This window comes from Ammodytes marinus (assembly GCF_949987685.1).
Source record: "Ammodytes marinus genome assembly, chromosome: 20".
Taxonomy (NCBI): domain Eukaryota; kingdom Metazoa; phylum Chordata; class Actinopteri; order Uranoscopiformes; family Ammodytidae; genus Ammodytes; species Ammodytes marinus.
Window position 1 is genome coordinate 20582346 of NC_137224.1, and position 18679 is coordinate 20601024.

An 18679-nucleotide genomic window follows, 5' to 3' on the forward strand; every position below is an offset into this window, starting at 1 on the left:
CTTAAGAAAGGCAAAACATGTCATTAAATCCCCAGATAAAATACAGAGCAGAGTTCAACCCTCTGTTTCCTCAGTGGCAGCTAAAGGCCTGATGAGAATGATCAACATTTAAATAACATTTCAATATTAAATAAAGGTGTTTTTATATCAAAGCACATGAGGGACTTAAAATCCTGCCTGATTAAATTATATAATAATAAGGAGACTAATCAAAATGAAAAATCCCTGACGAGAAAGGTTCACTTAAAAACAACAGCTGCTGAGTTTGGCTCCTCCCACAACAGAGTCGTCCCTGTCCTCTCTCACGTCCGCAGAGAAGCTTTAAATACCGAGTCAGCCAGCTCTCAACTCATTCTTCTCTTTGGAGCTGTAAATCTGTTGACTCTAAAATGTCTGGTCGAGGAAAAGGAGGCAAGGGGCTCGGGAAAGGAGGCGCTAAGCGTCACCGTAAAGTTCTCCGAGATAACATTCAGGGAATCACCAAACCCGCCATCCGCCGTCTGGCTCGCCGTGGCGGAGTGAAGCGAATCTCCGGTCTGATCTACGAGGAGACCCGCGGTGTGCTCAAGGTTTTCCTGGAGAACGTCATCCGTGATGCCGTCACCTACACCGAGCACGCCAAGAGGAAGACCGTCACCGCCATGGACGTGGTGTACGCTCTGAAGAGGCAGGGCCGCACACTGTACGGCTTCGGAGGTTAAACAAGACCGATCATAACAACAACCCAACGGCTCTTTTAAGAGCCACACACTACGTTTAAAGAGAGTATTCCTAGAAATGTTCAATCAAAAGATTTCAAAACGCTTGTGCAGTAGCCTACTACTATAAAGTAGACCCAGACTTACCTTATACGTCTGCTATACAAGTAATTATATAGGCCTACATACAACACATTCTAGATTGTGCTAAACCAAATGTGAATGTGGCCTTTCTGCTTTCCTTAGTTTAAACAGACTTGCAGCAAGATGAGCATTTTCTATACTTACCCATCAATATGGTGCACTACCCATTTCATCTGGTGAATCTTGAGTATACACTGCCTGCTCTAAATGTACATGAAACATGGTCCATAACAGTGTTTCGTATAGGCCACTCTATAGAAAGATGTATTTAATGGAAATATTCTTGGTTACATAAGGCAGTAATAAAGTCTGAGAAAAACTGGAATTCCTATATTCTAACATGGGTGTGTCAGAAGTGAACATTTTCTAAGGAATATTCTCACAACTGAATAAACAAACTTTCCTCACAGGACAATGTGATCCCTGCAACACTGTTTGAAGCTAGGAAGCTGTCCTGAAAAGTCACTCTTTTCAAAGTTGGTTTACAAACATATTCTAGTCATTCTACATTTGGTTCCAGGTTCCTCAAAATAATTTAGATTATATATTTAATGATAGGCTCTGCACATGTAACCCCCTCCCCCTTCTCTAAAACTGCATAGTGCACATTTAAAGTAATACATATTTGACTCATTCCACATGTCTTTCAACGAGCCTCCTTTACACACAACCAATTCAAATATATAAATTCATGATAAATCTTCAAAATGTGCTCATAGGGACAAGCACATCGTGTCTGCGCATGCTCAGTCTAGAACAACACAACAGCCAATCCTTTGCGAGGGATGACACATTCTAATTTACATCAGGCAGCTTATAAACTCAGCCTTGCAACTGCATTACAGCATTCTATTCAGCTGATCCTTCACTGATCCGAACATGCCTGGAGCAGAGACCGTCAAAGCGCCCAAGAAGGGCTCCAAGAAAGCCGTGTCCAAAACCGTCTCCAAGACCGGCAAGAAGAGGCGCAAGTCCAGGAAAGAGAGCTACGCCATCTACGTGTACAAAGTCCTGAAGCAGGTCCACCCTGATACCGGCATCTCCTCCAAGGCGATGGGCATCATGAACTCCTTTGTGAGCGACATCTTTGAGCGTATTGCCGGAGAAGCTTCCCGCCTCGCTCAATACAACAAGCGCCGCACCATCACCTCCCGGGAGATCCAGACCGCCGTCCGCCTCCTGCTGCCCGGTGAGCTGGCCAAGCACGCTGTGTCTGAGGGAACCAAGGCTGTCACCAAGTACACCAGCTCCAAGTAAAACTCCCCGACGTAATTCAACAAAACAAAGGCTCTTTTAAGAGCCACCCACAACATCAAAGAGTTACCACTTTCTCAAAGTTATTATGTAAAGTTCTAATAAGGATTGATCTTGTACAGGCTACTGCAGTGTATCAGCTTTTATTCAACAATACTAAATAATAAAGGCCTGACTACTTTTACCCACTTTACTGTCCTATACAGTACAATTGAGTGTACACTGGGATTTTCTAGAATATTGTATGAAAAGGGAATGTCAGTTTAATCTGTCACTAGACACTACAACAAACTGCAGGTCACCTTTTTAAGGTAATCCTTCTTTTTCTCCAAAGGCTACAATGTTTGAAAAATCACACTTTCCTAGTCTTTCAATAATGTCTGTCTGGTATTTTATCTAGTATGTAAATGCATGCAACATCCATAGACAAGTGCAGTGTGCAGAGCCGGCCCAAGCCTTCATGGGGCCCTAGGCGAAATATGATTAGGGGGCTCCTCTCTAATGTTAGCGCTGCTGAAACTATGGATCTTTGTTAAATATCATTCACACACCCAGTGTTTTCCGCTAGTGCCTCCACTGTACAGCTGTGTGAAAATATTAGACAGCCGAGTTCCTGACCCTCCTAGGGGGGCCCGGGAGTATGCCCCACCGGGAGATTTTTTTAACCTTTTTAAAGTGAAATGCATGAATCTGGTAGCCTGGCATTCCCAGACCTGCCACTAGGCGCTGGCAAATTAAATTTGCTGCATGTGTTGGTCTGGACACGCTCCGTTGAAGCTTATCAAGAAAGCCAGAAATCTGGCGGGCGCGCCAGAGCCCCTTATATGGTACTCTGGGGAGGACGTAACCGGATGACGACAGTGACGTGCATGCAACGTCGAAGCCGTGATAGTAAACATCAGAGATGGCTGCGGATATGTTGTGTGAGTTTGAGACTGCTTTGGCCTCGACCCTTAACGATTTGGAAGACGGCAATCAAATCTTTCATTAGCAAATAAGTGGAATGTTCTATTTTGCCGACCGACAACGGCAAACGTTTAATTTAACAGTTTAACAGCTGTTCGCTAAACAAAAGGGGCTTACGTCGCCTTGTGCATCGCTGTGATTGGTTGTAGTGCTATCCAACTGCGTGCAGTGGCATTTGAAATGCACGAGTAGGAGCCGCCCCTTGAGTTGGAAATTACAATTGATCGTCGCCAGACCCTCTATCGTTCAAGATATCAGGGTCTGGATTTCCAGGCTATGAATCTGGTGCAATTCAAGGTGAAAATTAAGAGGCTAAATCTGAGAAATTTTGTGTGAACAAATAATTTGGAGACACTGGGTCAGATGAATTAGAAGCTATTGAAGAAGGACACATGGATTTTCCATAAACATATTATTATAAAATAAAAAATTATGGAGGGTCCTCTGGGTTGGGCTTGGAGCTCTTTTCCTTTTATGGGACATATTTCTCTGTAATATAATGAATGCATTTAAATGCAGTGAGAGGAACGAAGCAGAAGAACTCTGTTGTCCAGCTACTGTATCTTTTTTCCACAGACGAGGCTGAAATAGGCTATAGACTATACACAGTGCATGGGCAACTGAGGGCAGCCCCATTTCCAATTGTTTTTAAATAAACTCAATGCACACTGTGCATGGATGTGAACGTGACATGATCAGATCATTTCGAATTACCTCCAAGATGAACTGATTAAATTTTTAGGCTTTTAATTATCCAGACCAAAACATTGTATTCCTTTTGTTGTATGATAACTTACAACTAACTTTTTTTTTTGGAGGGGGGCCCCCTGGCGGTCAGGGGCCCTAAGCGACCGCTTAGTTCGCTTATGCCTTGGGCCGGCTCTGGCAGTGTGGCTCACTGTTGAGACATTTTGAAATGTTCTATTACCAGTGACAAAGAACAGCTCAAAAACACATGTCCATTTTCACACACACGATGAAAAAAATAAATGTGTGAAAGTGTTTTGTATAGGACAGTTTTGCCATAGGATACGCTGCCCTTTAATACAACATATGTATCAATCAATCAGCCATTACAATAACATCAAAACTTATCATACAGTATTTGACAAAGCCTAAATAACGTAATTAATTACTTAACATTATATTTAATACAGAAATCAAAGTGTTTTTTATATTGCATTAACTTCTGGGAGTCGAGCAAATCTACAGACAGAACGCCTCCTACAAACTGGAGCTGATTAAAGAAATGAATTCAGTGCAGAATAAATAAAAATGAATTTACTGAAATGTGACATCGGATCATTATTATCTTAATGCGTTGTGTTGACAGTCTCTTCGTGTTAATTCTAACATTCGGTGGAAACACAAAGTATTTCCCCAGCGGATCCATATTGTCAGGAGTCCGTCTGACGGTCCGAGTCAATATTACGTAATAATCTAAATCAAGTGAATATAATCAATTATCAGAGGAAAAAGGCTATAGCACGTAAAGTGATCCAAAATAGTAAAAGGAGCGCTTGGAGGGACTACTGTTCTACTATAGGGAGGGAAGTTAAAATAGGAGATGTTTGGAAAATGTTGAAAAAAATTAGTGGAAAAAAAATATTTACTAAAATATCTGTGTTGGAGGACGGTGAAATACTGGCAATTACAGATAAAGAAAAAGCAGATTTGTTAGGAAAGGCATTTGCTAGTGTGCATAGTGGTGATCACTTAGAATGATAAACACAAACAAAAGGAAAAATGAAATCTTAAAGGAAAATAAAGATGTGTATTTAAAGAAAGATAGGGAGGAAAGTGCAATGGATGCTGAGATTACCATGAATGAATTGGTTATAGTATTAGATGGAGCTGGGAATGCTGCTACTGGAGAGGACCAACTAAGCTATATGATGTTCAAAAAATTGCCAGAAAAAGTACTTGAACTAATTTTGCATTTATTTAATAAGATATGGGAAGTAGGGACGATGCCAAGAAGTTGGAAAAGTGCATTAATATTGCCATTCAATAAACCTGGAAAGGTGCAAGCAGTGCTGGTAATTATAGACCTATTGCCCTAACTTCCCACCTCTGTAAATGGATGGAGAAGATTTTAGTTAGGAGACTCAATTATTTTATTGAACATAGAGGACTTTTTGCTTTGTATCAAAATGGATTTAGGAAGGGGCGATCAACTATGGATGCTGTAGTTAAAGTCAGTAATGAGATGGAGAAAACGTTTAAAATGAAGGAGTTAATGACCATAGTATTTTTTGATATTGAAAAAGCTTACGATTCTATGTGGAGGGAGGGACTATTAATAAAACTGAACAAGATGGGGATTAGAGGAAGATTTTATAACTGGGTTCTAGATTTTCTAACTGAGCGAAAATTTAAAGTTAAAGTGGGATCGGAAGTATCTGATGAACTGATAATTGAAAATGGAATTCCACAAGGGAGCGCTATTAGTCCAGTTTTATTTAACATCATGATCAATGATATATTTATGAATTTGGGCAGAAGAGTTGGGCCGGCTTTGTACGCAGATGATGGGGCAATTTGGACAAGGGGAAGGGACACTACAACAGTGATGAATGCAATTAAGCAAGCAGTTAGAAATGTAGAAGATTGGTCATACAACTGGGGTTTTAAGCTTTCTTTAAGCAAATCATGTTTTATGATAATAACCAATAAAAAAAGGATAGATGCGCATAATATAAAACTATATGGGGAATGCATGGAAAAAGTTGAAAAATTCAAATATCTTGGGATTTGGCTAGACCAAAAGGGCACATGGAGAACGCAGGTGGAAAATATAGAACTGAAGTGCAAGAAAATTATTAATCTAATGAGGGCAATAGCTGGAAAAGAATGGGGAGTGGACAAACAGTCATTAATGTATATACACTCAACAAAAATATAAACGCAACACTTTTGTTTTTGCTCCCATTTTTCATGAGATGGACTTAAAGATCTAAAATTCATTCCAGATACACAATTGTACCATTTCTCTCAAACATTGTTCACAAATATGTCTAAATGTGTGATAGTGAGCACTTCTGCTTTGCTGAGATAATCCATCCCACCTCACAGGTGTGCCACATCAAGATGCTGATCTGACATCATGATTAGTGCACAGGTGTGCCTTAGACTGTCCACAATAAAAGGCCACTCTGAAATGTGCATTTTTTTGCTTTATTGGGGGTCTGGGGACTCAGAACCAGTCAGTATCTGGTGTGACCACCATTTGCCTCATGCAGTGCGACACATCTTCTTCGCATAGAGTTTATCAGATTGTCAATTGTGGCCTGTGGAATGTTGGTCCACTCCTCTTCAATGGCTGTGCGAAGTTGCTGGAGACGGCTTATGGTGGAGAAATGAACATTCAATGCACGAGCAACAGATCTGGTTGACATTCCTGCTGTCAGCATGCCAATTGCACGCTCCCTCAATGCTTGTGGCATCTGTGGCATTTTGCTGTCAGACAAAACTGCACATTTCAGAGTGGCCTTTTATTGTGGACAGTCTAAGGCACACCTGTGCACTAATCATGATGTCAGATCAGCATCTTGATGTGGCACACCTGTGAGGTGGGATGGATTATCTCAGCAAAGCAGAAGTGCTCACTATCACACATTTAGACAGATTTGTGAACAATGTTTGAGAGAAATGGTACAATTGTGTATCTGGAATGAATTTTAGATCTTTAAGTCCATCACATGAAAAATGGGAGCAAAAACAAAAGTGTTGCGTTTATATTTTTTTTTAGTGTAGATAGAGTAATAAATAAAGCATTGAGGATTTGTGCTGGGGTAATGAGGTCATCACCCATTAAAGCTATACATGTAGAACTAGGAGAAATCCCGATAGAACTCAGAAGGGAGAAAATGTTGCTTGAATACTGGAGTCGGCTGCAGGGATGTGGAAGTGAAAACCCTGCCAAAACTGTAATTCAGGAATGTTGGGAATATGGAAAATTTCAAAGTAATGGATTTGGATGGATAGCTAAAGATAAAGCAGAAGAATATAGAGTAAGTAATATAAGAGTGACTACTAATCCTATAAGTAATGTACCAATTTGGTTGTTTCCTGTAACAGAGATAGATTTAAATTTAGTAGAAATGAAAAAAGAGTGGGAATAGGGTGAGAAAGCGTATAAGGCAAGTAAGTATATAAGAAACAACCATTACAGTTACCTAGATATTTATACAGATGGCTCCAAAGATGAATATGACAAAGTAGGTATAGGTGTATATATTCCATCAATGCACATCAATATTGGTAAAAGATTGCTAGATCAAATTTCAGTTTATTCAGCAGAAATGATGGCAATCATTATTGGCTTACAGTGGGTGGAAGAAGTTTGACCAGATAGAGTAGTTTTATGCGTAGATTCACTGGCAGCCCTTCAAAGTATTCAGAGTTGGAACTCTAGCAGACAAGACCTTCTTTTAGAAATTCAACTAAACTTATATAGATTACACATGGGTTCCTGCCCATGTAGGAATCAAAGGGAATGAGGGAGCAGATAAAAATGCCAAAACAGCAACTAAACTGGATAATATTATAGATATGCCTTTTGGGAAAGTAGAAGTTAAAGCAATATTAAAAAAAGAAGTAACTAAAAAGTGGCAGGACATGTGGGATAGTGAAATCACTGGAAGAAGTTATTATAATGTACAAAAAAATGTGAATGCTCATGGTGTTATAAGGAAAAATAGAAGGGAGGAAACAATACTCACGAGAATGAGAATAGGGCATACAGGTCTAAATAAAACTCTATCTTTAATTGGGAAAAGTGGTACGGATCGATGTGAATGTGGTAAAATAGAAAATGTGAAGCATGTGTTGATGAAGTGTGAGAGGTACTTGTGGGAGAGAAGGAGGTTGGCTGGTAGGGTGCAGAAAGCAGGAAGAGTGTGGAGTCTGGGTGGCATACTGGGAACAGTAGGGGAGGGTGTAACACTTGCACAGAAAGCAGTGATCGAATATTTAAAGGACACAGGAGGATTAGTTAAAAGAATTTAGTATTTGTATAGCCTAACCCCCCCCCCCCCCCCCTTTTTATTTTTATTTTTTTATTGTCTCCTCCTATACAAGTATAGTTATCTGATTATTTATTTTATATGACATAAATGCGGTTGTTAGACTCCAGTACAGTTGGTGACGGTATGCACCAAAAAAGTTATGGTTGCAACCCGCCAATAACCGAAAAGAAGAAGACGGCCCGAGTCACCGGCAGCTTCCGTGTGTTTACTTCCACCAGAAACAGCTATGATTTAAACCCATTGAGACTCTTTTCACTTTTCACATTGTAAATGGCTGTACTTTTCAAATGATTGGCTTTTGTATACGTTTTAAACGAGGCTGCCCCATTGAATTATGGGTAACTAATGACGTGTAATATGGATTTAAGAATTATTGAATTCTGTTATTTTTTAAACGTCACCTTTCACAATGGAACTCTTATTAAACTGCACTAGGGAATATTGGATGCAGTACCATTTCCCACCACAACATAGTCAACGGGATGGTGGCGCTGTTTTAACATGTAGGATGCGGTCTATGGAGCTCCTGTTTGTGCGTGAATGGACTATAGCCTATCTAGCAGGACACATATCGGGGGATTTCATGATGATTGTCATCAAGTCATTTCAGTAACGTGTGTATCCATCACTCCTACTGATGACCATTGAAATGGCATGTGACTATTCACACTCAGGATGTTAAACATGACACATGTCAAACAAACACCAATCCTTAAAGTTATTTATATTCTTTTAAGCAAGATCCGACCATCTGAACTCCCGATCGGTCATGAAGCTGCAATAATGTCATTGAAACACTGAAAGTAGCCTACATTGCGCACAACACATTGATAATAAAACAGCATTGGCTAAAATTACAGCTATAGATCAGATTAGACAACTTTATTGATCCCAGGAAGGGTAATTAATTAGCAGTTTATCACATCCACAATCACACAAGGATTTTTTGCGTAGCACATTCTTGGCTTTGTTCGAACGCAATGTTTTGGGAAGGTTTCTACGCACACCTTTATAAATGAGTCCCCTGGAGACTCAAGCAATGTTCTGCTGAAGGGCCCTCCTACCTGACCTGTGTTCCATACAAACCATTACCATTGCAACATAGTTGGACTTGACAACCCAATCAATACGTAGGCCTATGTATTACATTGATTTTATTTCTTCAATAAAATCCTAAAATATTCAGCTTATTTCCCTGTAATACATCTTATCCTATAAGCAAATAGTAACAATTACAAACAATAATGATAGATTTTTGAAAAAAAAATTTAGAAAACTACTCAAATATTATGCTGATCTTTAACTCTGCTGAATGGTAATTGGTCCAGTCCTCAAATATTATCCAATAAGCTTTTGACAATGAAGCGTAAACAGAAGCCTAAACAAAAGTAGGCCTAGATTTTTTTTTAAAACAAGCGTTCCATGTCTGGACCGTTTGCAGGCACTCAATAATTTTGAACCTGCCTATTTGTCTGGCTGTTCTCACTTTTAGTTTTTATAATCTCTTTAATGCCAAATATATTTTTTCTTATGTTTTAGCCTATTTAAATGTATTATTCTGGCCCTGTAGAGCACTTTGATTTGCCGTCTTATTTTTCTTTCTTTTCCGGCCTCTTGTAGCTTACATCTGTTTTCCAGCATTATGCTGCAATTTACACCACAGTCACGTCTGTGGGCAGCTTTTATCCAGTAAATATTTTCTATTTTTGTTTAATACTACAGTATGTATGTCTTGCTGAAAAGTTTAAATAAAGTTAGAAAAAAATATATGATCAGAAGCTCTATTCTGATAGGCCAACTTCCCTAACGTGCTATCCAGCCAATCAGCGAGCAGTCCGGGAGCTATAAGTTCAATGGAGCGCTGTCTGCACGCCATCCTCTTCTCTCGTTAGTTTTCAGTAATTACTCCAATCGCTTAAAAATGTCTGGTCGTGGAAAGGGTGCCGGTAAGGTCAGAGCAAAGGCAAAGACCCGCTCCTCTCGTGCCGGGCTTCAGTTCCCCGTGGGTCGTGTCCACAGGCTGCTGAGAAAAGGCAACTATGCTCACCGCGTCGGAGCCGGAGCTCCGGTGTATCTGGCGGCGGTGCTGGAGTACCTGACCGCTGAGATCTTGGAGCTGGCTGGTAACGCTGCCCGCGACAACAAGAAGAGCAGGATCATCCCCCGTCACCTGCAGCTGGCCGTCCGCAACGACGAGGAGCTCAACAAGCTGCTGGGCGGAGTGACCATCGCTCAGGGCGGCGTGCTGCCCAACATCCAGGCGGTGCTGCTGCCCAAGAAGACCGAGAAGGTCTCCAAGAAGTAAACACCAAGGCTGATTCACCTAAACACAAAGGCTCTTTTAAGAGCCACACACTTCAAACTAAAGATGAAACACTCCCCAATGTAACAATATGTCAGCATTGGTTAAGGGCAGGCTATATTCAGCTTCACTTCTTGCAAACTAGTTTTGGAAGGTGGGTCAATTATCTTCACATCTACTTCTGATCTAATATACAAAAGATACAATGATGGTCACTAGTGTAATGCATTACTCTTTTATGGGCTGTGTAATAGTGCATTGTGAATTAACCTTAAATTAATTGACCCACTGTCCCAATGAGAATTTGAGTTACACTCTTTAGCAAAGCAGTGGTCGAGGTTCCAGTGCCGTGCCAAAGTTATACAAGGTTTGTGTGCAGAGGCGAATTTAGGCAAGAGTAGGCAATTGGAATGTTCGTTATATAGGCAACTTGGGGCTAATACTAAATGTGAATACACATGAGATATATTAGCCTATATCCAAGTCCCTTAAAAATCAGTATACAAATGTGTATAACGTGTGTAGGGTAGTCAACTGAAAAATAAACAATGCATTCCCTAAAAAATTATTAAGTTTGATATATAAAAAGTACCAGATTTAATAATATGCGACCCATATTCACCAATGGTTATACATGTGAATACATTTATAATACAAAGAATAGATTAAACTATATCCAGGTCTCTTTAAAAAAAAGTATCAGTATACAAATGTGTATAACGTTAGTAAACTGAAAATAGACAATCCATTCTCTAAATAGATTTCAGTGCAGAATGAATAAGGTTAATGTAAGATATAAAACGTACCAGATTTAATAATGTGACCCATATGGACCTAGAGATCAATAGGTTTGTTATTACAATGAGCACAGCTGATTTGAGGACATTTTGCTCCATGGTTGCGAGTGTGTGGCTCTTAAAAGAGCCGTTGTTGGTGTTGGTAGAGGTGGTCAGTTTAAGCTCTCTCTCCACGGATGCGGCGGGCCAGCTGGATGTCTTTGGGCATGATGGTGACCCTCTTGGCGTGGATGGCGCATAGGTTGGTATCCTCGAACAGGCCGACCAGGTAAGCCTCGCTAGCCTCCTGCAGAGCCATGACGGCGGAGCTCTGGAAGCGCAGGTCGGTCTTGAAGTCCTGAGCGATCTCCCTCACCAGGCGCTGGAAGGGCAGCTTGCGGATCAGCAGCTCGGTGGACTTCTGGTAGCGACGGATCTCTCTCAGAGCCACGGTACCGGGCCTGTAACGATGGGGCTTCTTCACTCCGCCGGTGGCGGGGGCGCTCTTACGGGCAGCTTTGGTAGCGAGCTGCTTCCTGGGAGCTTTGCCTCCGGTGGATTTACGGGCTGTCTGCTTGGTTCTGGCCATTTTGATTTCTCAGTCTTTTGAAAGTAAGAATGGAGTCTGCCTGTGAACAGCGCCTTTATAAAGGAACTGCCGGCGCGAGCTCAGCGTTGATTGGTCCAGACAGAGAGAAGCGCGCGCTGTAGATGATCAACTATTGGACAGAAGAAATTCAAACTAACCACTCCTCCACCACGGCTCAATCCTGCCACCTACTGACAGTAAGGAGTATAACAGGACACACAGTGGACATCTGAACTAGACTGATGTGGAGAATCAAAGTAAAGCCCTCCTCCACAGCGGACACTAGTGTTTGATGTAGAACAGATTATTGTTGCTCTGTTTCATATTGTTTTCATGTTGTCTTCTAATTTTACATTTTAGGCCTATCATTAGTTCATGTTTCATATTCTTGTTTCTCTTTATTGTGGCGAAACTATGTATGTCTCCTTGTAAATTAGTAGGCTTAGTTAATATTATAGTTTACAAAATATTATATATAGGCCTACTTATAGACTAGAGGCTACTTAACAATATCAATAGAGCTATTTGTAGACGTATTAGCCTACTTCATGTTTCTAGTTTTTCCAGTACTTACATTGTGTAGGCTACATGTTATATTGTTCATATGTATATACTTATTTGATTACTATTGTTAGATTGTTATTGTTAGGCTATACTTTCTGGTAATAATAATAATACTTTACACATTGGCCTATTGCATTTCTACATATTCTAAATTCTGGAAGTGTTACAATACAATACCATACATTGCCCCCTGAAAGTATTTCTGACATTAAATCACCTCATCTAAATTTCCTGTTTAAAAGAGTAGTCTCCTAAGAGTCTCAGTGAAGGGTTTAGATTGGGTAACACTTTACAATAAGGTACAAGAATGTGTAAAGGTTGTTACTGAGTGAAGAATGAAAAATGAATGAGCTACTACAAAGACTAGTTATTGAGTAAGCCTAATGATCTACCAATAATAGTCACTACTTACATAGGTAATTGAGTAACTACTATAGTAACTTAATACTATAGACATTGAGTATTATACTATATTAATATAGTAAATAGGGGAGACCAGGGACGTTTGTAACACCCTGCATTTCCCAAAACAGAAACAAGCTAGAGTGATGAAATTGACTCTGTATGCTCATATGTACAGTGTTTGAAACAGATGAAACTCACAGAAAACTTGATCAAATGTTGTTTTTCAGATAGTGTCCTGATAACAAATCTCTGTATCCTTAATCAATATATTCTTATCTTAAAATCTAAATGTCTAATATATGTCCAACTAGAAGCTAAACTAGTTTACAAGAAAATATATTATTCTAATTGTTATTATATTATATTATTAAAGTGGTACTGGGTTGTAATATTAGGCCTAATTTTACATGTTAAAAACCTAATACTATACAACATCATTTCTAGATGAGTCACTATATTGTTTGGATATTCCATTGTATTTAAATGTTGAATTATACCTAGTAGTATGGGCCTGGTAGTTGTTTTCATTATTTAAAAAATGAGTAGTTGAAATATTAAGCAAAATACTCCTAAATGTCTAGTATTTGATTTGATTATTTAGATACATTGTACACGTTGCAACCATCCCAGTACAGGGTTGTTAAACATTAGAATGACCATGTTTAAATATTACTACTTATTTATTACTTTGAATAAATATATAATTGTGAAGTAATATAGCAACATTTGCTGTAGCAGTGTAATTGGTTTTTTCATGTATTAGGAAAATTAGCCTAAAAAGTGTTAGTTGAACCATCCCTGGTCCCTGCTAAGTAGTAGGCTATAGCCATGTTATTCAATAAGCCAATAGTAGCCTAGTTCATCCATTTGTTACTTTGTTCCTACAATTTTATGTGGCGTAGCCTGTTATTGCAAAGTGTTACATTGTTTCACGCAGAAGCTACAACGAACATAAAGCCTAGTTGTGTTTAAATCATGGTGTAGGAAAATCTCTTTAGTATGATGTGGTGGCTCTTAAAAGAGCCTTTGGTGAGTGATGCTGGATGAAGGAGCGCTTTACTTCTTTGCCTTCTTAGCTGCAGTTTTCTTTACTGGAGCTTTCTTCACCGGGGTTTTCTTCACGGGAGCTTTCTTCACCGGGGTTTTCTTCACAGCCTTTTTAGCGGGAGCCTTCTTGGGACTCTTCACTGCGGGCTTCTTGACGACTTTCTTGGCCGCTGTCTTCTTCGGAGACTTCTTGGCTGCTACTGCTTTCTTTGCTGCTGGTGCCTTCTTCTTTGGGGACTTCTTGACGGCGGGCTTCTTGGCTTTAACGGGGGCTTTCTTCACCACTTTCTTCACTGGTTTGGCGGCTTTGGGCTCCTTTTTGGCGAGCTTGAAAGAGCCGGAGGCCCCGGTCCCTTTAGTCTGGGCCAGAATCCCGTTGGTCACCAGCTTGGTCACGGCGATGTTGATGCGTTTGTTGGCCTTGGCCACATCAACGCCTTCAGCAGCCAGAGCCTTTTTCACCGCAGACAGAGACACTCCCTTGCGCTCCTTGGACGCGGCCACGGCGCTGATAATCTGCTTCGAGAGGGAGGGTCCTTCCTTCTTGGGCTTGGCAGCAGCCTTCTTCTTTGCGGCCTTAGCCGGGGCTTTGACCGGGGCAACTGCTGGAGCTGGAGCTTCTTCTTCTGCCATCTTTACTGTTCACTGTGTTCGTTCGTCTGAACTATTCTGAAGTGAGCGCACGAGGCGGGACTTATACAGCACATGAGAACCGTGGAGAGTCAAGCACACAGCCGCTCTGCTGCCAGGCTCAAATGCGGCGACACTTTGTGTTTTCTCCTCCACATTTCAGGGATAAAACTCATATGAGAGAAAGGTTTTACACCATGAATGTTATTCTAGCAGAGAGAAAACCCTTTTCTCTTCAGACTGAGCTCATTTCTAAAGCCATGGAGGCGTCTATTTAACTCCAGGAAGCTTCAAACCTCTCCAATACACCGTCACTTCGAGCAACTCGCAGCGACTTTCTTTCACATTTCGTCTCTTAAACTGGTTAAAAATGATGTGTATTTAATGTTAAATTTGTTTTCCAGTTAGCAGGGACATATGACTAGCGAAGAACAGTTTAATGGCAGTAGTGGCGAGTCTCTTTGGGTTTAAATCAGAGCTGTTTCTGGTGGAAGTAAACACACGGAAGCTGCCGGTGACTCGGGCCGTCAGACGGACTCCTGACAATATGGATCCGCTGGGGAAATACTTTGTGTTTCCACCGAATGTTAGAATTAACACGAAGAGACTGTCAACACAACGCATTAAGATAATAATGATCCAATGTCACATTTCAGTAAATTCATTTTTATTTATTCTGCACTGAATTCATTTCTTCAATCAGCTCCAGTTTGTAGGAGGCGTTCTGTCTGTAGATTTGCTCGACTCAGTCCCCAGAAGTTAATGCAATATAAAAAACACTTTGAATTCTGTATTAAAAATAATGTTAATGTTGAAAGTAATTGTTTTACGTCATTTAGGCTTTGTCAAATACTGTATATGTTTTGATGTTGTTGTAATGGCTGATTGATTGATATGTTGTATTAAAGGGCAGCATATCCTATGGCAAAACTGTCCTATAGCCTACAAAACACTTTTCACACACGTTTTTTTATTTTTTTCATCGTGTGTGAAAATGGACATGTGTTTTTGAGCTGTTTTTTTGAACATTTCAAAATGTCTCAACAGTGAGCCACACTGCACTTGTCTATCGATGTTGCATTTACATACTAGATAAAATACCAGACAGACGTTATTGAAAGACTAGGAAAGTGTGATTTTTCATACATTGTAGCCTTTGGAGAAAAAGAAGGATTACCTTAAAAAGGTGACCTGCAGTTTGTTGTAGTGTCTAGTGACAGATTAAACTGACATTCCCTTTTCATACAATATTCTAGAAAATCCCAGTGTACACTCAATTGTACTGTATAGGTCAGTAAAGTGGACAAAAGTAGTCAGGCCTCTATTATTTAGTATTGTTGGATAACAGCTGCTACACTGTGGTAACCTTTACAAGATCAATCCTTATTAGAATTTATCTTAACTTTTTAGAAAGTGGTAACTCTTTGATGATGTGGGTGGCTCTTAAAAGAGCCTTTGTTTTGTTGGAAAACGTCGAGGTGTTTTACTTGGAGCTGGTGTACTTGGTGACAGCCTTGGTTCCCTCAGACACGGCGTGCTTGGCCAGCTCACCGGGCAGCAGGAGGCGGACGGCGGTCTGGATCTCCCGGGAGGTGATGGTGCGGCGCTTGTTGTATTGAGCGAGGCGGGAAGCTTCTCCGGCGATACGCTCAAAGATGTCGCTCACAAAGGAGTTCATGATGCCCATCGCCTTGGAGGAGATGCCGGTGTCGGGGTGGACCTGCTTCAGCACTTTGTACACGTAGATGGCGTAGCTCTCTTTCCTGGACTTGCGCCTTTTCTTGCCGGTCTTGGAGACGGCTTTGGACACGGCTTTCTTGGAGCCCTTCTTGGGCGCTTTCACGGTCTCTGCTCCAGGCATGTTCGGATCAGTGAATGATCAGCTGAATAGAATACTGTAATGAAGATGCAAGGCTGAGTTTATAAGCTGCCTGATGTAAATTAGAATGTGTCATCCCTCGCAAAGGATTGGCCCTCGCAAAGGATTGGCTGTTGTGGTGTTCTTGACTGAGCATGCGCAGACACGATGTGCTTGTCCCTAAGAACACATTTTGAAGATTTATCATGAATTTATATATTTGAATTGGTTGTGAGTAAAGGAGGCTTGTTGAAAGACATGTGGAATGAGTCAAATATGTATTACTTTAAATGTGCACTATGCAGTTTTAGAGAAGGGGGAGGGGTTACATGTGCAGAGCCTATCATCAAAAATCTAAACTAAATTATTTTGAGGAACCTGGAACTAAATGTAGAATGACTCGAATATGTTTGTAAACCAACTTTGAAAACAGTGACTTTTCAGGACAGATTTCTAACTTCAAACAGTGTTGCAGGATCACATTGTCCTGTGAGGAAAGTTTGTTTATTCAGTTGTGAGAATATTCCTTAGAAAATGTTCACTTCTGACACCCAGAATGCAATTGATCCATGTTAAAATATAGGAATTCCAGTTTTTCACAGACTTTATTTAACTTTATAACTGCCTTATTTAACCAAGAATATTTCCATTAAATACATCTTTGAGTGGCCATTACGAAACAGTTATGGACCATGTTTTGTGTACATTTAGAGCAGGCAGTGTGCACTCAAGATTCACCAGATGAAATGGGTAGTGTACCATATTGATGGGTAAGTATAGAAAATGCTCATCTTGTTGCAAGTCTGTTTAAACTAAGGAAAGCAGAAATAGCTAGTAATGGGTCGTAACGTGCCGAGGCTTGTATCGTTTAGGGCGAATCACGTGACTGATGACGTTCGAAGCCGTTTGTTCAAGAAGTGCTTCGGGTATTGTGGATACACTCGCACTTTGCGGGTTAGTGTTGACGATTTGCTGGTTTGTGAGTGATGTAGACATGCATGTCCTATCAACTTGCTGTGACTTTCTTGTGCACCCCTGCCTCATCTGGGCCATGTGAAAGAGTCGGAGTGTTCTCCAAAGCAGGAGAAGATGTTTCCAAAAGGAGAAAATGTCTGAACCCCAGCACAGTGGAACAAATTTCGTTTCTCAATAAAAATGAATCAAATCCTTAAGTTGCACAAGCACATTCACTGCCCCTTACCTTTTTATAACACTGCGACAGTTTGAAAATAAGTATTCCTGTCATTATGAGTAATACAAAGTTTGACAATATTTATTGACAGATTTATTAGATTTCTGCATTATCATGTTTCATACACCAAACAAAATATAGCCAAAGTTTTATTTATATGAATTAATACATGAATACATTTATTAAGATGTATTTACTTGTCAGTCATTCCCATGGCTGCACTGTTGCAGGACAGTATCGAGTGTATTACAAATATATCTGGCTATTTAACACTGTTTGACCAGCAGGGGGGTTGAATTGTGTTTAAATCGGTTCAAATGAAGCCTTGAGAAATTAACCTTTTTGTGAACAATTTGGCTTTAAGTCTTCAAAAAGCTTCATCTGGCCAAAATAGCCACATTCAGATTTGTTGTAGCAGAATCTAGAATGTTGTATGTATGCCCATAGGCATTATTAAATATACTTGTATTGCAGAAATATTTAGTCTTGGTCTACTTTATAGTAGTAGGCTACTGCACAAGCATTTTGAAATCTTTTGAATGAACATTTCTAGGAATAATCTCTTTAAACGTAGTGTGTGGCTCTTAAAAGAGCCGTTGGGTTGTTGTTATGATCGGTCCTGTTTAACCTCCGAAGCCGTACAGTGTGCGGCCCTGCCTCTTCAGAGCGTACACCACGTCCATGGCAGTGACGGTCTTCCTCTTGGCGTGCTCGGTGTAGGTGACAGCGTCACGGATGACGTTCTCCAAGAAAACCTTGAGCACACCGCGGGTCTCCTCATAGATCAGACCGGAGATTCGCTTCACTCCGCCACGGCGAGCCAGACGGCGGATGGCGGGTTTGGTGATTCCCTGGATGTTATCACGGAGAACTTTGCGGTGACGCTTGGCGCCTCCTTTCCCGAGCCCCTTGCCTCCTTTTCCTCGACCAGACATTTTAGAATCAACAGATGTTCAGCTCCAAAGAGAAGAATGAGTTGAGAGCTGGCTGACTCGGTATTTAAAGCTTTTCTGCGGACGTGAGAGAGGACAGGGGCGACTCTGTTGTGGGAGGAGCCAAACTCAGCAGCTGTTTCTTTAAGTGAACCTTTCTCGTCAGGGATTTTTCATTTTGATTAGTCTCCTTATTATTATATAATTTAATCAGGCAGGATTTTAAGTCCCTCATGTGCTTTGATATAAAAACACCTTTATTTAATATTGAAATGTTATTTAAATGTTGATC

The 18679-nt window shown here is 40.5% G+C and overlaps 7 protein-coding genes across 7 annotated transcripts; 3 read left to right on the top strand and 4 right to left on the bottom strand.

Annotated features, from left to right (window-relative positions):
- Nucleotides 1-389: 389 nt before the first annotated feature.
- Nucleotides 390-701, top strand: LOC307267103 (histone H4; the record flags this gene model as incomplete). Its single annotated transcript, XM_080049313.1, has 1 exon — nt 390-701. One exon carries the CDS (start codon nt 390-392, stop codon nt 699-701), a length of 312 nt encoding a protein of 103 aa, XP_079905439.1.
- A 1020-nt stretch (nt 702-1721) lies between these two features.
- On the top strand, nt 1722-2099 carry LOC307267100 (histone H2B 1.2-like; the record flags this gene model as incomplete). Its single annotated transcript, XM_080049310.1, has 1 exon — nt 1722-2099. The coding sequence occupies one exon, from the start codon at nt 1722-1724 to the stop codon at nt 2097-2099; it is 378 nt and encodes a 125-aa protein (XP_079905436.1).
- A 7914-nt stretch (nt 2100-10013) lies between these two features.
- LOC307267098 (histone H2A-like) lies at nt 10014-10397 on the top strand (the record flags this gene model as incomplete). Its single annotated transcript, XM_080049308.1, has 1 exon — nt 10014-10397. The coding sequence occupies one exon, from the start codon at nt 10014-10016 to the stop codon at nt 10395-10397; it is 384 nt and encodes a 127-aa protein (XP_079905434.1).
- A 951-nt stretch (nt 10398-11348) lies between these two features.
- Nucleotides 11349-11759, bottom strand: LOC307267094 (histone H3.2; the record flags this gene model as incomplete). The annotated part of the gene is made up of 1 exon (XM_080049304.1): nt 11349-11759. The coding sequence occupies one exon, from the start codon at nt 11757-11759 to the stop codon at nt 11349-11351; it is 411 nt and encodes a 136-aa protein (XP_079905430.1).
- Nucleotides 11760-13784: 2025 nt separating this feature from the next.
- Nucleotides 13785-14408, bottom strand: LOC307267092 (histone H1-like; the record flags this gene model as incomplete). The annotated part of the gene is made up of 1 exon (XM_080049302.1): nt 13785-14408. The coding sequence occupies one exon, from the start codon at nt 14406-14408 to the stop codon at nt 13785-13787; it is 624 nt and encodes a 207-aa protein (XP_079905428.1).
- Nucleotides 14409-15888: 1480 nt separating this feature from the next.
- LOC307267101 (histone H2B type 2-E-like) lies at nt 15889-16266 on the bottom strand (the record flags this gene model as incomplete). The annotated part of the gene is made up of 1 exon (XM_080049311.1): nt 15889-16266. One exon carries the CDS (start codon nt 16264-16266, stop codon nt 15889-15891), a length of 378 nt encoding a protein of 125 aa, XP_079905437.1.
- Nucleotides 16267-18078: 1812 nt separating this feature from the next.
- LOC307266740 (histone H4) lies at nt 18079-18390 on the bottom strand (the record flags this gene model as incomplete). Its single annotated transcript, XM_080048836.1, has 1 exon — nt 18079-18390. One exon carries the CDS (start codon nt 18388-18390, stop codon nt 18079-18081), a length of 312 nt encoding a protein of 103 aa, XP_079904962.1.
- Between the last annotated feature and the right edge of the window lie 289 nt (nt 18391-18679).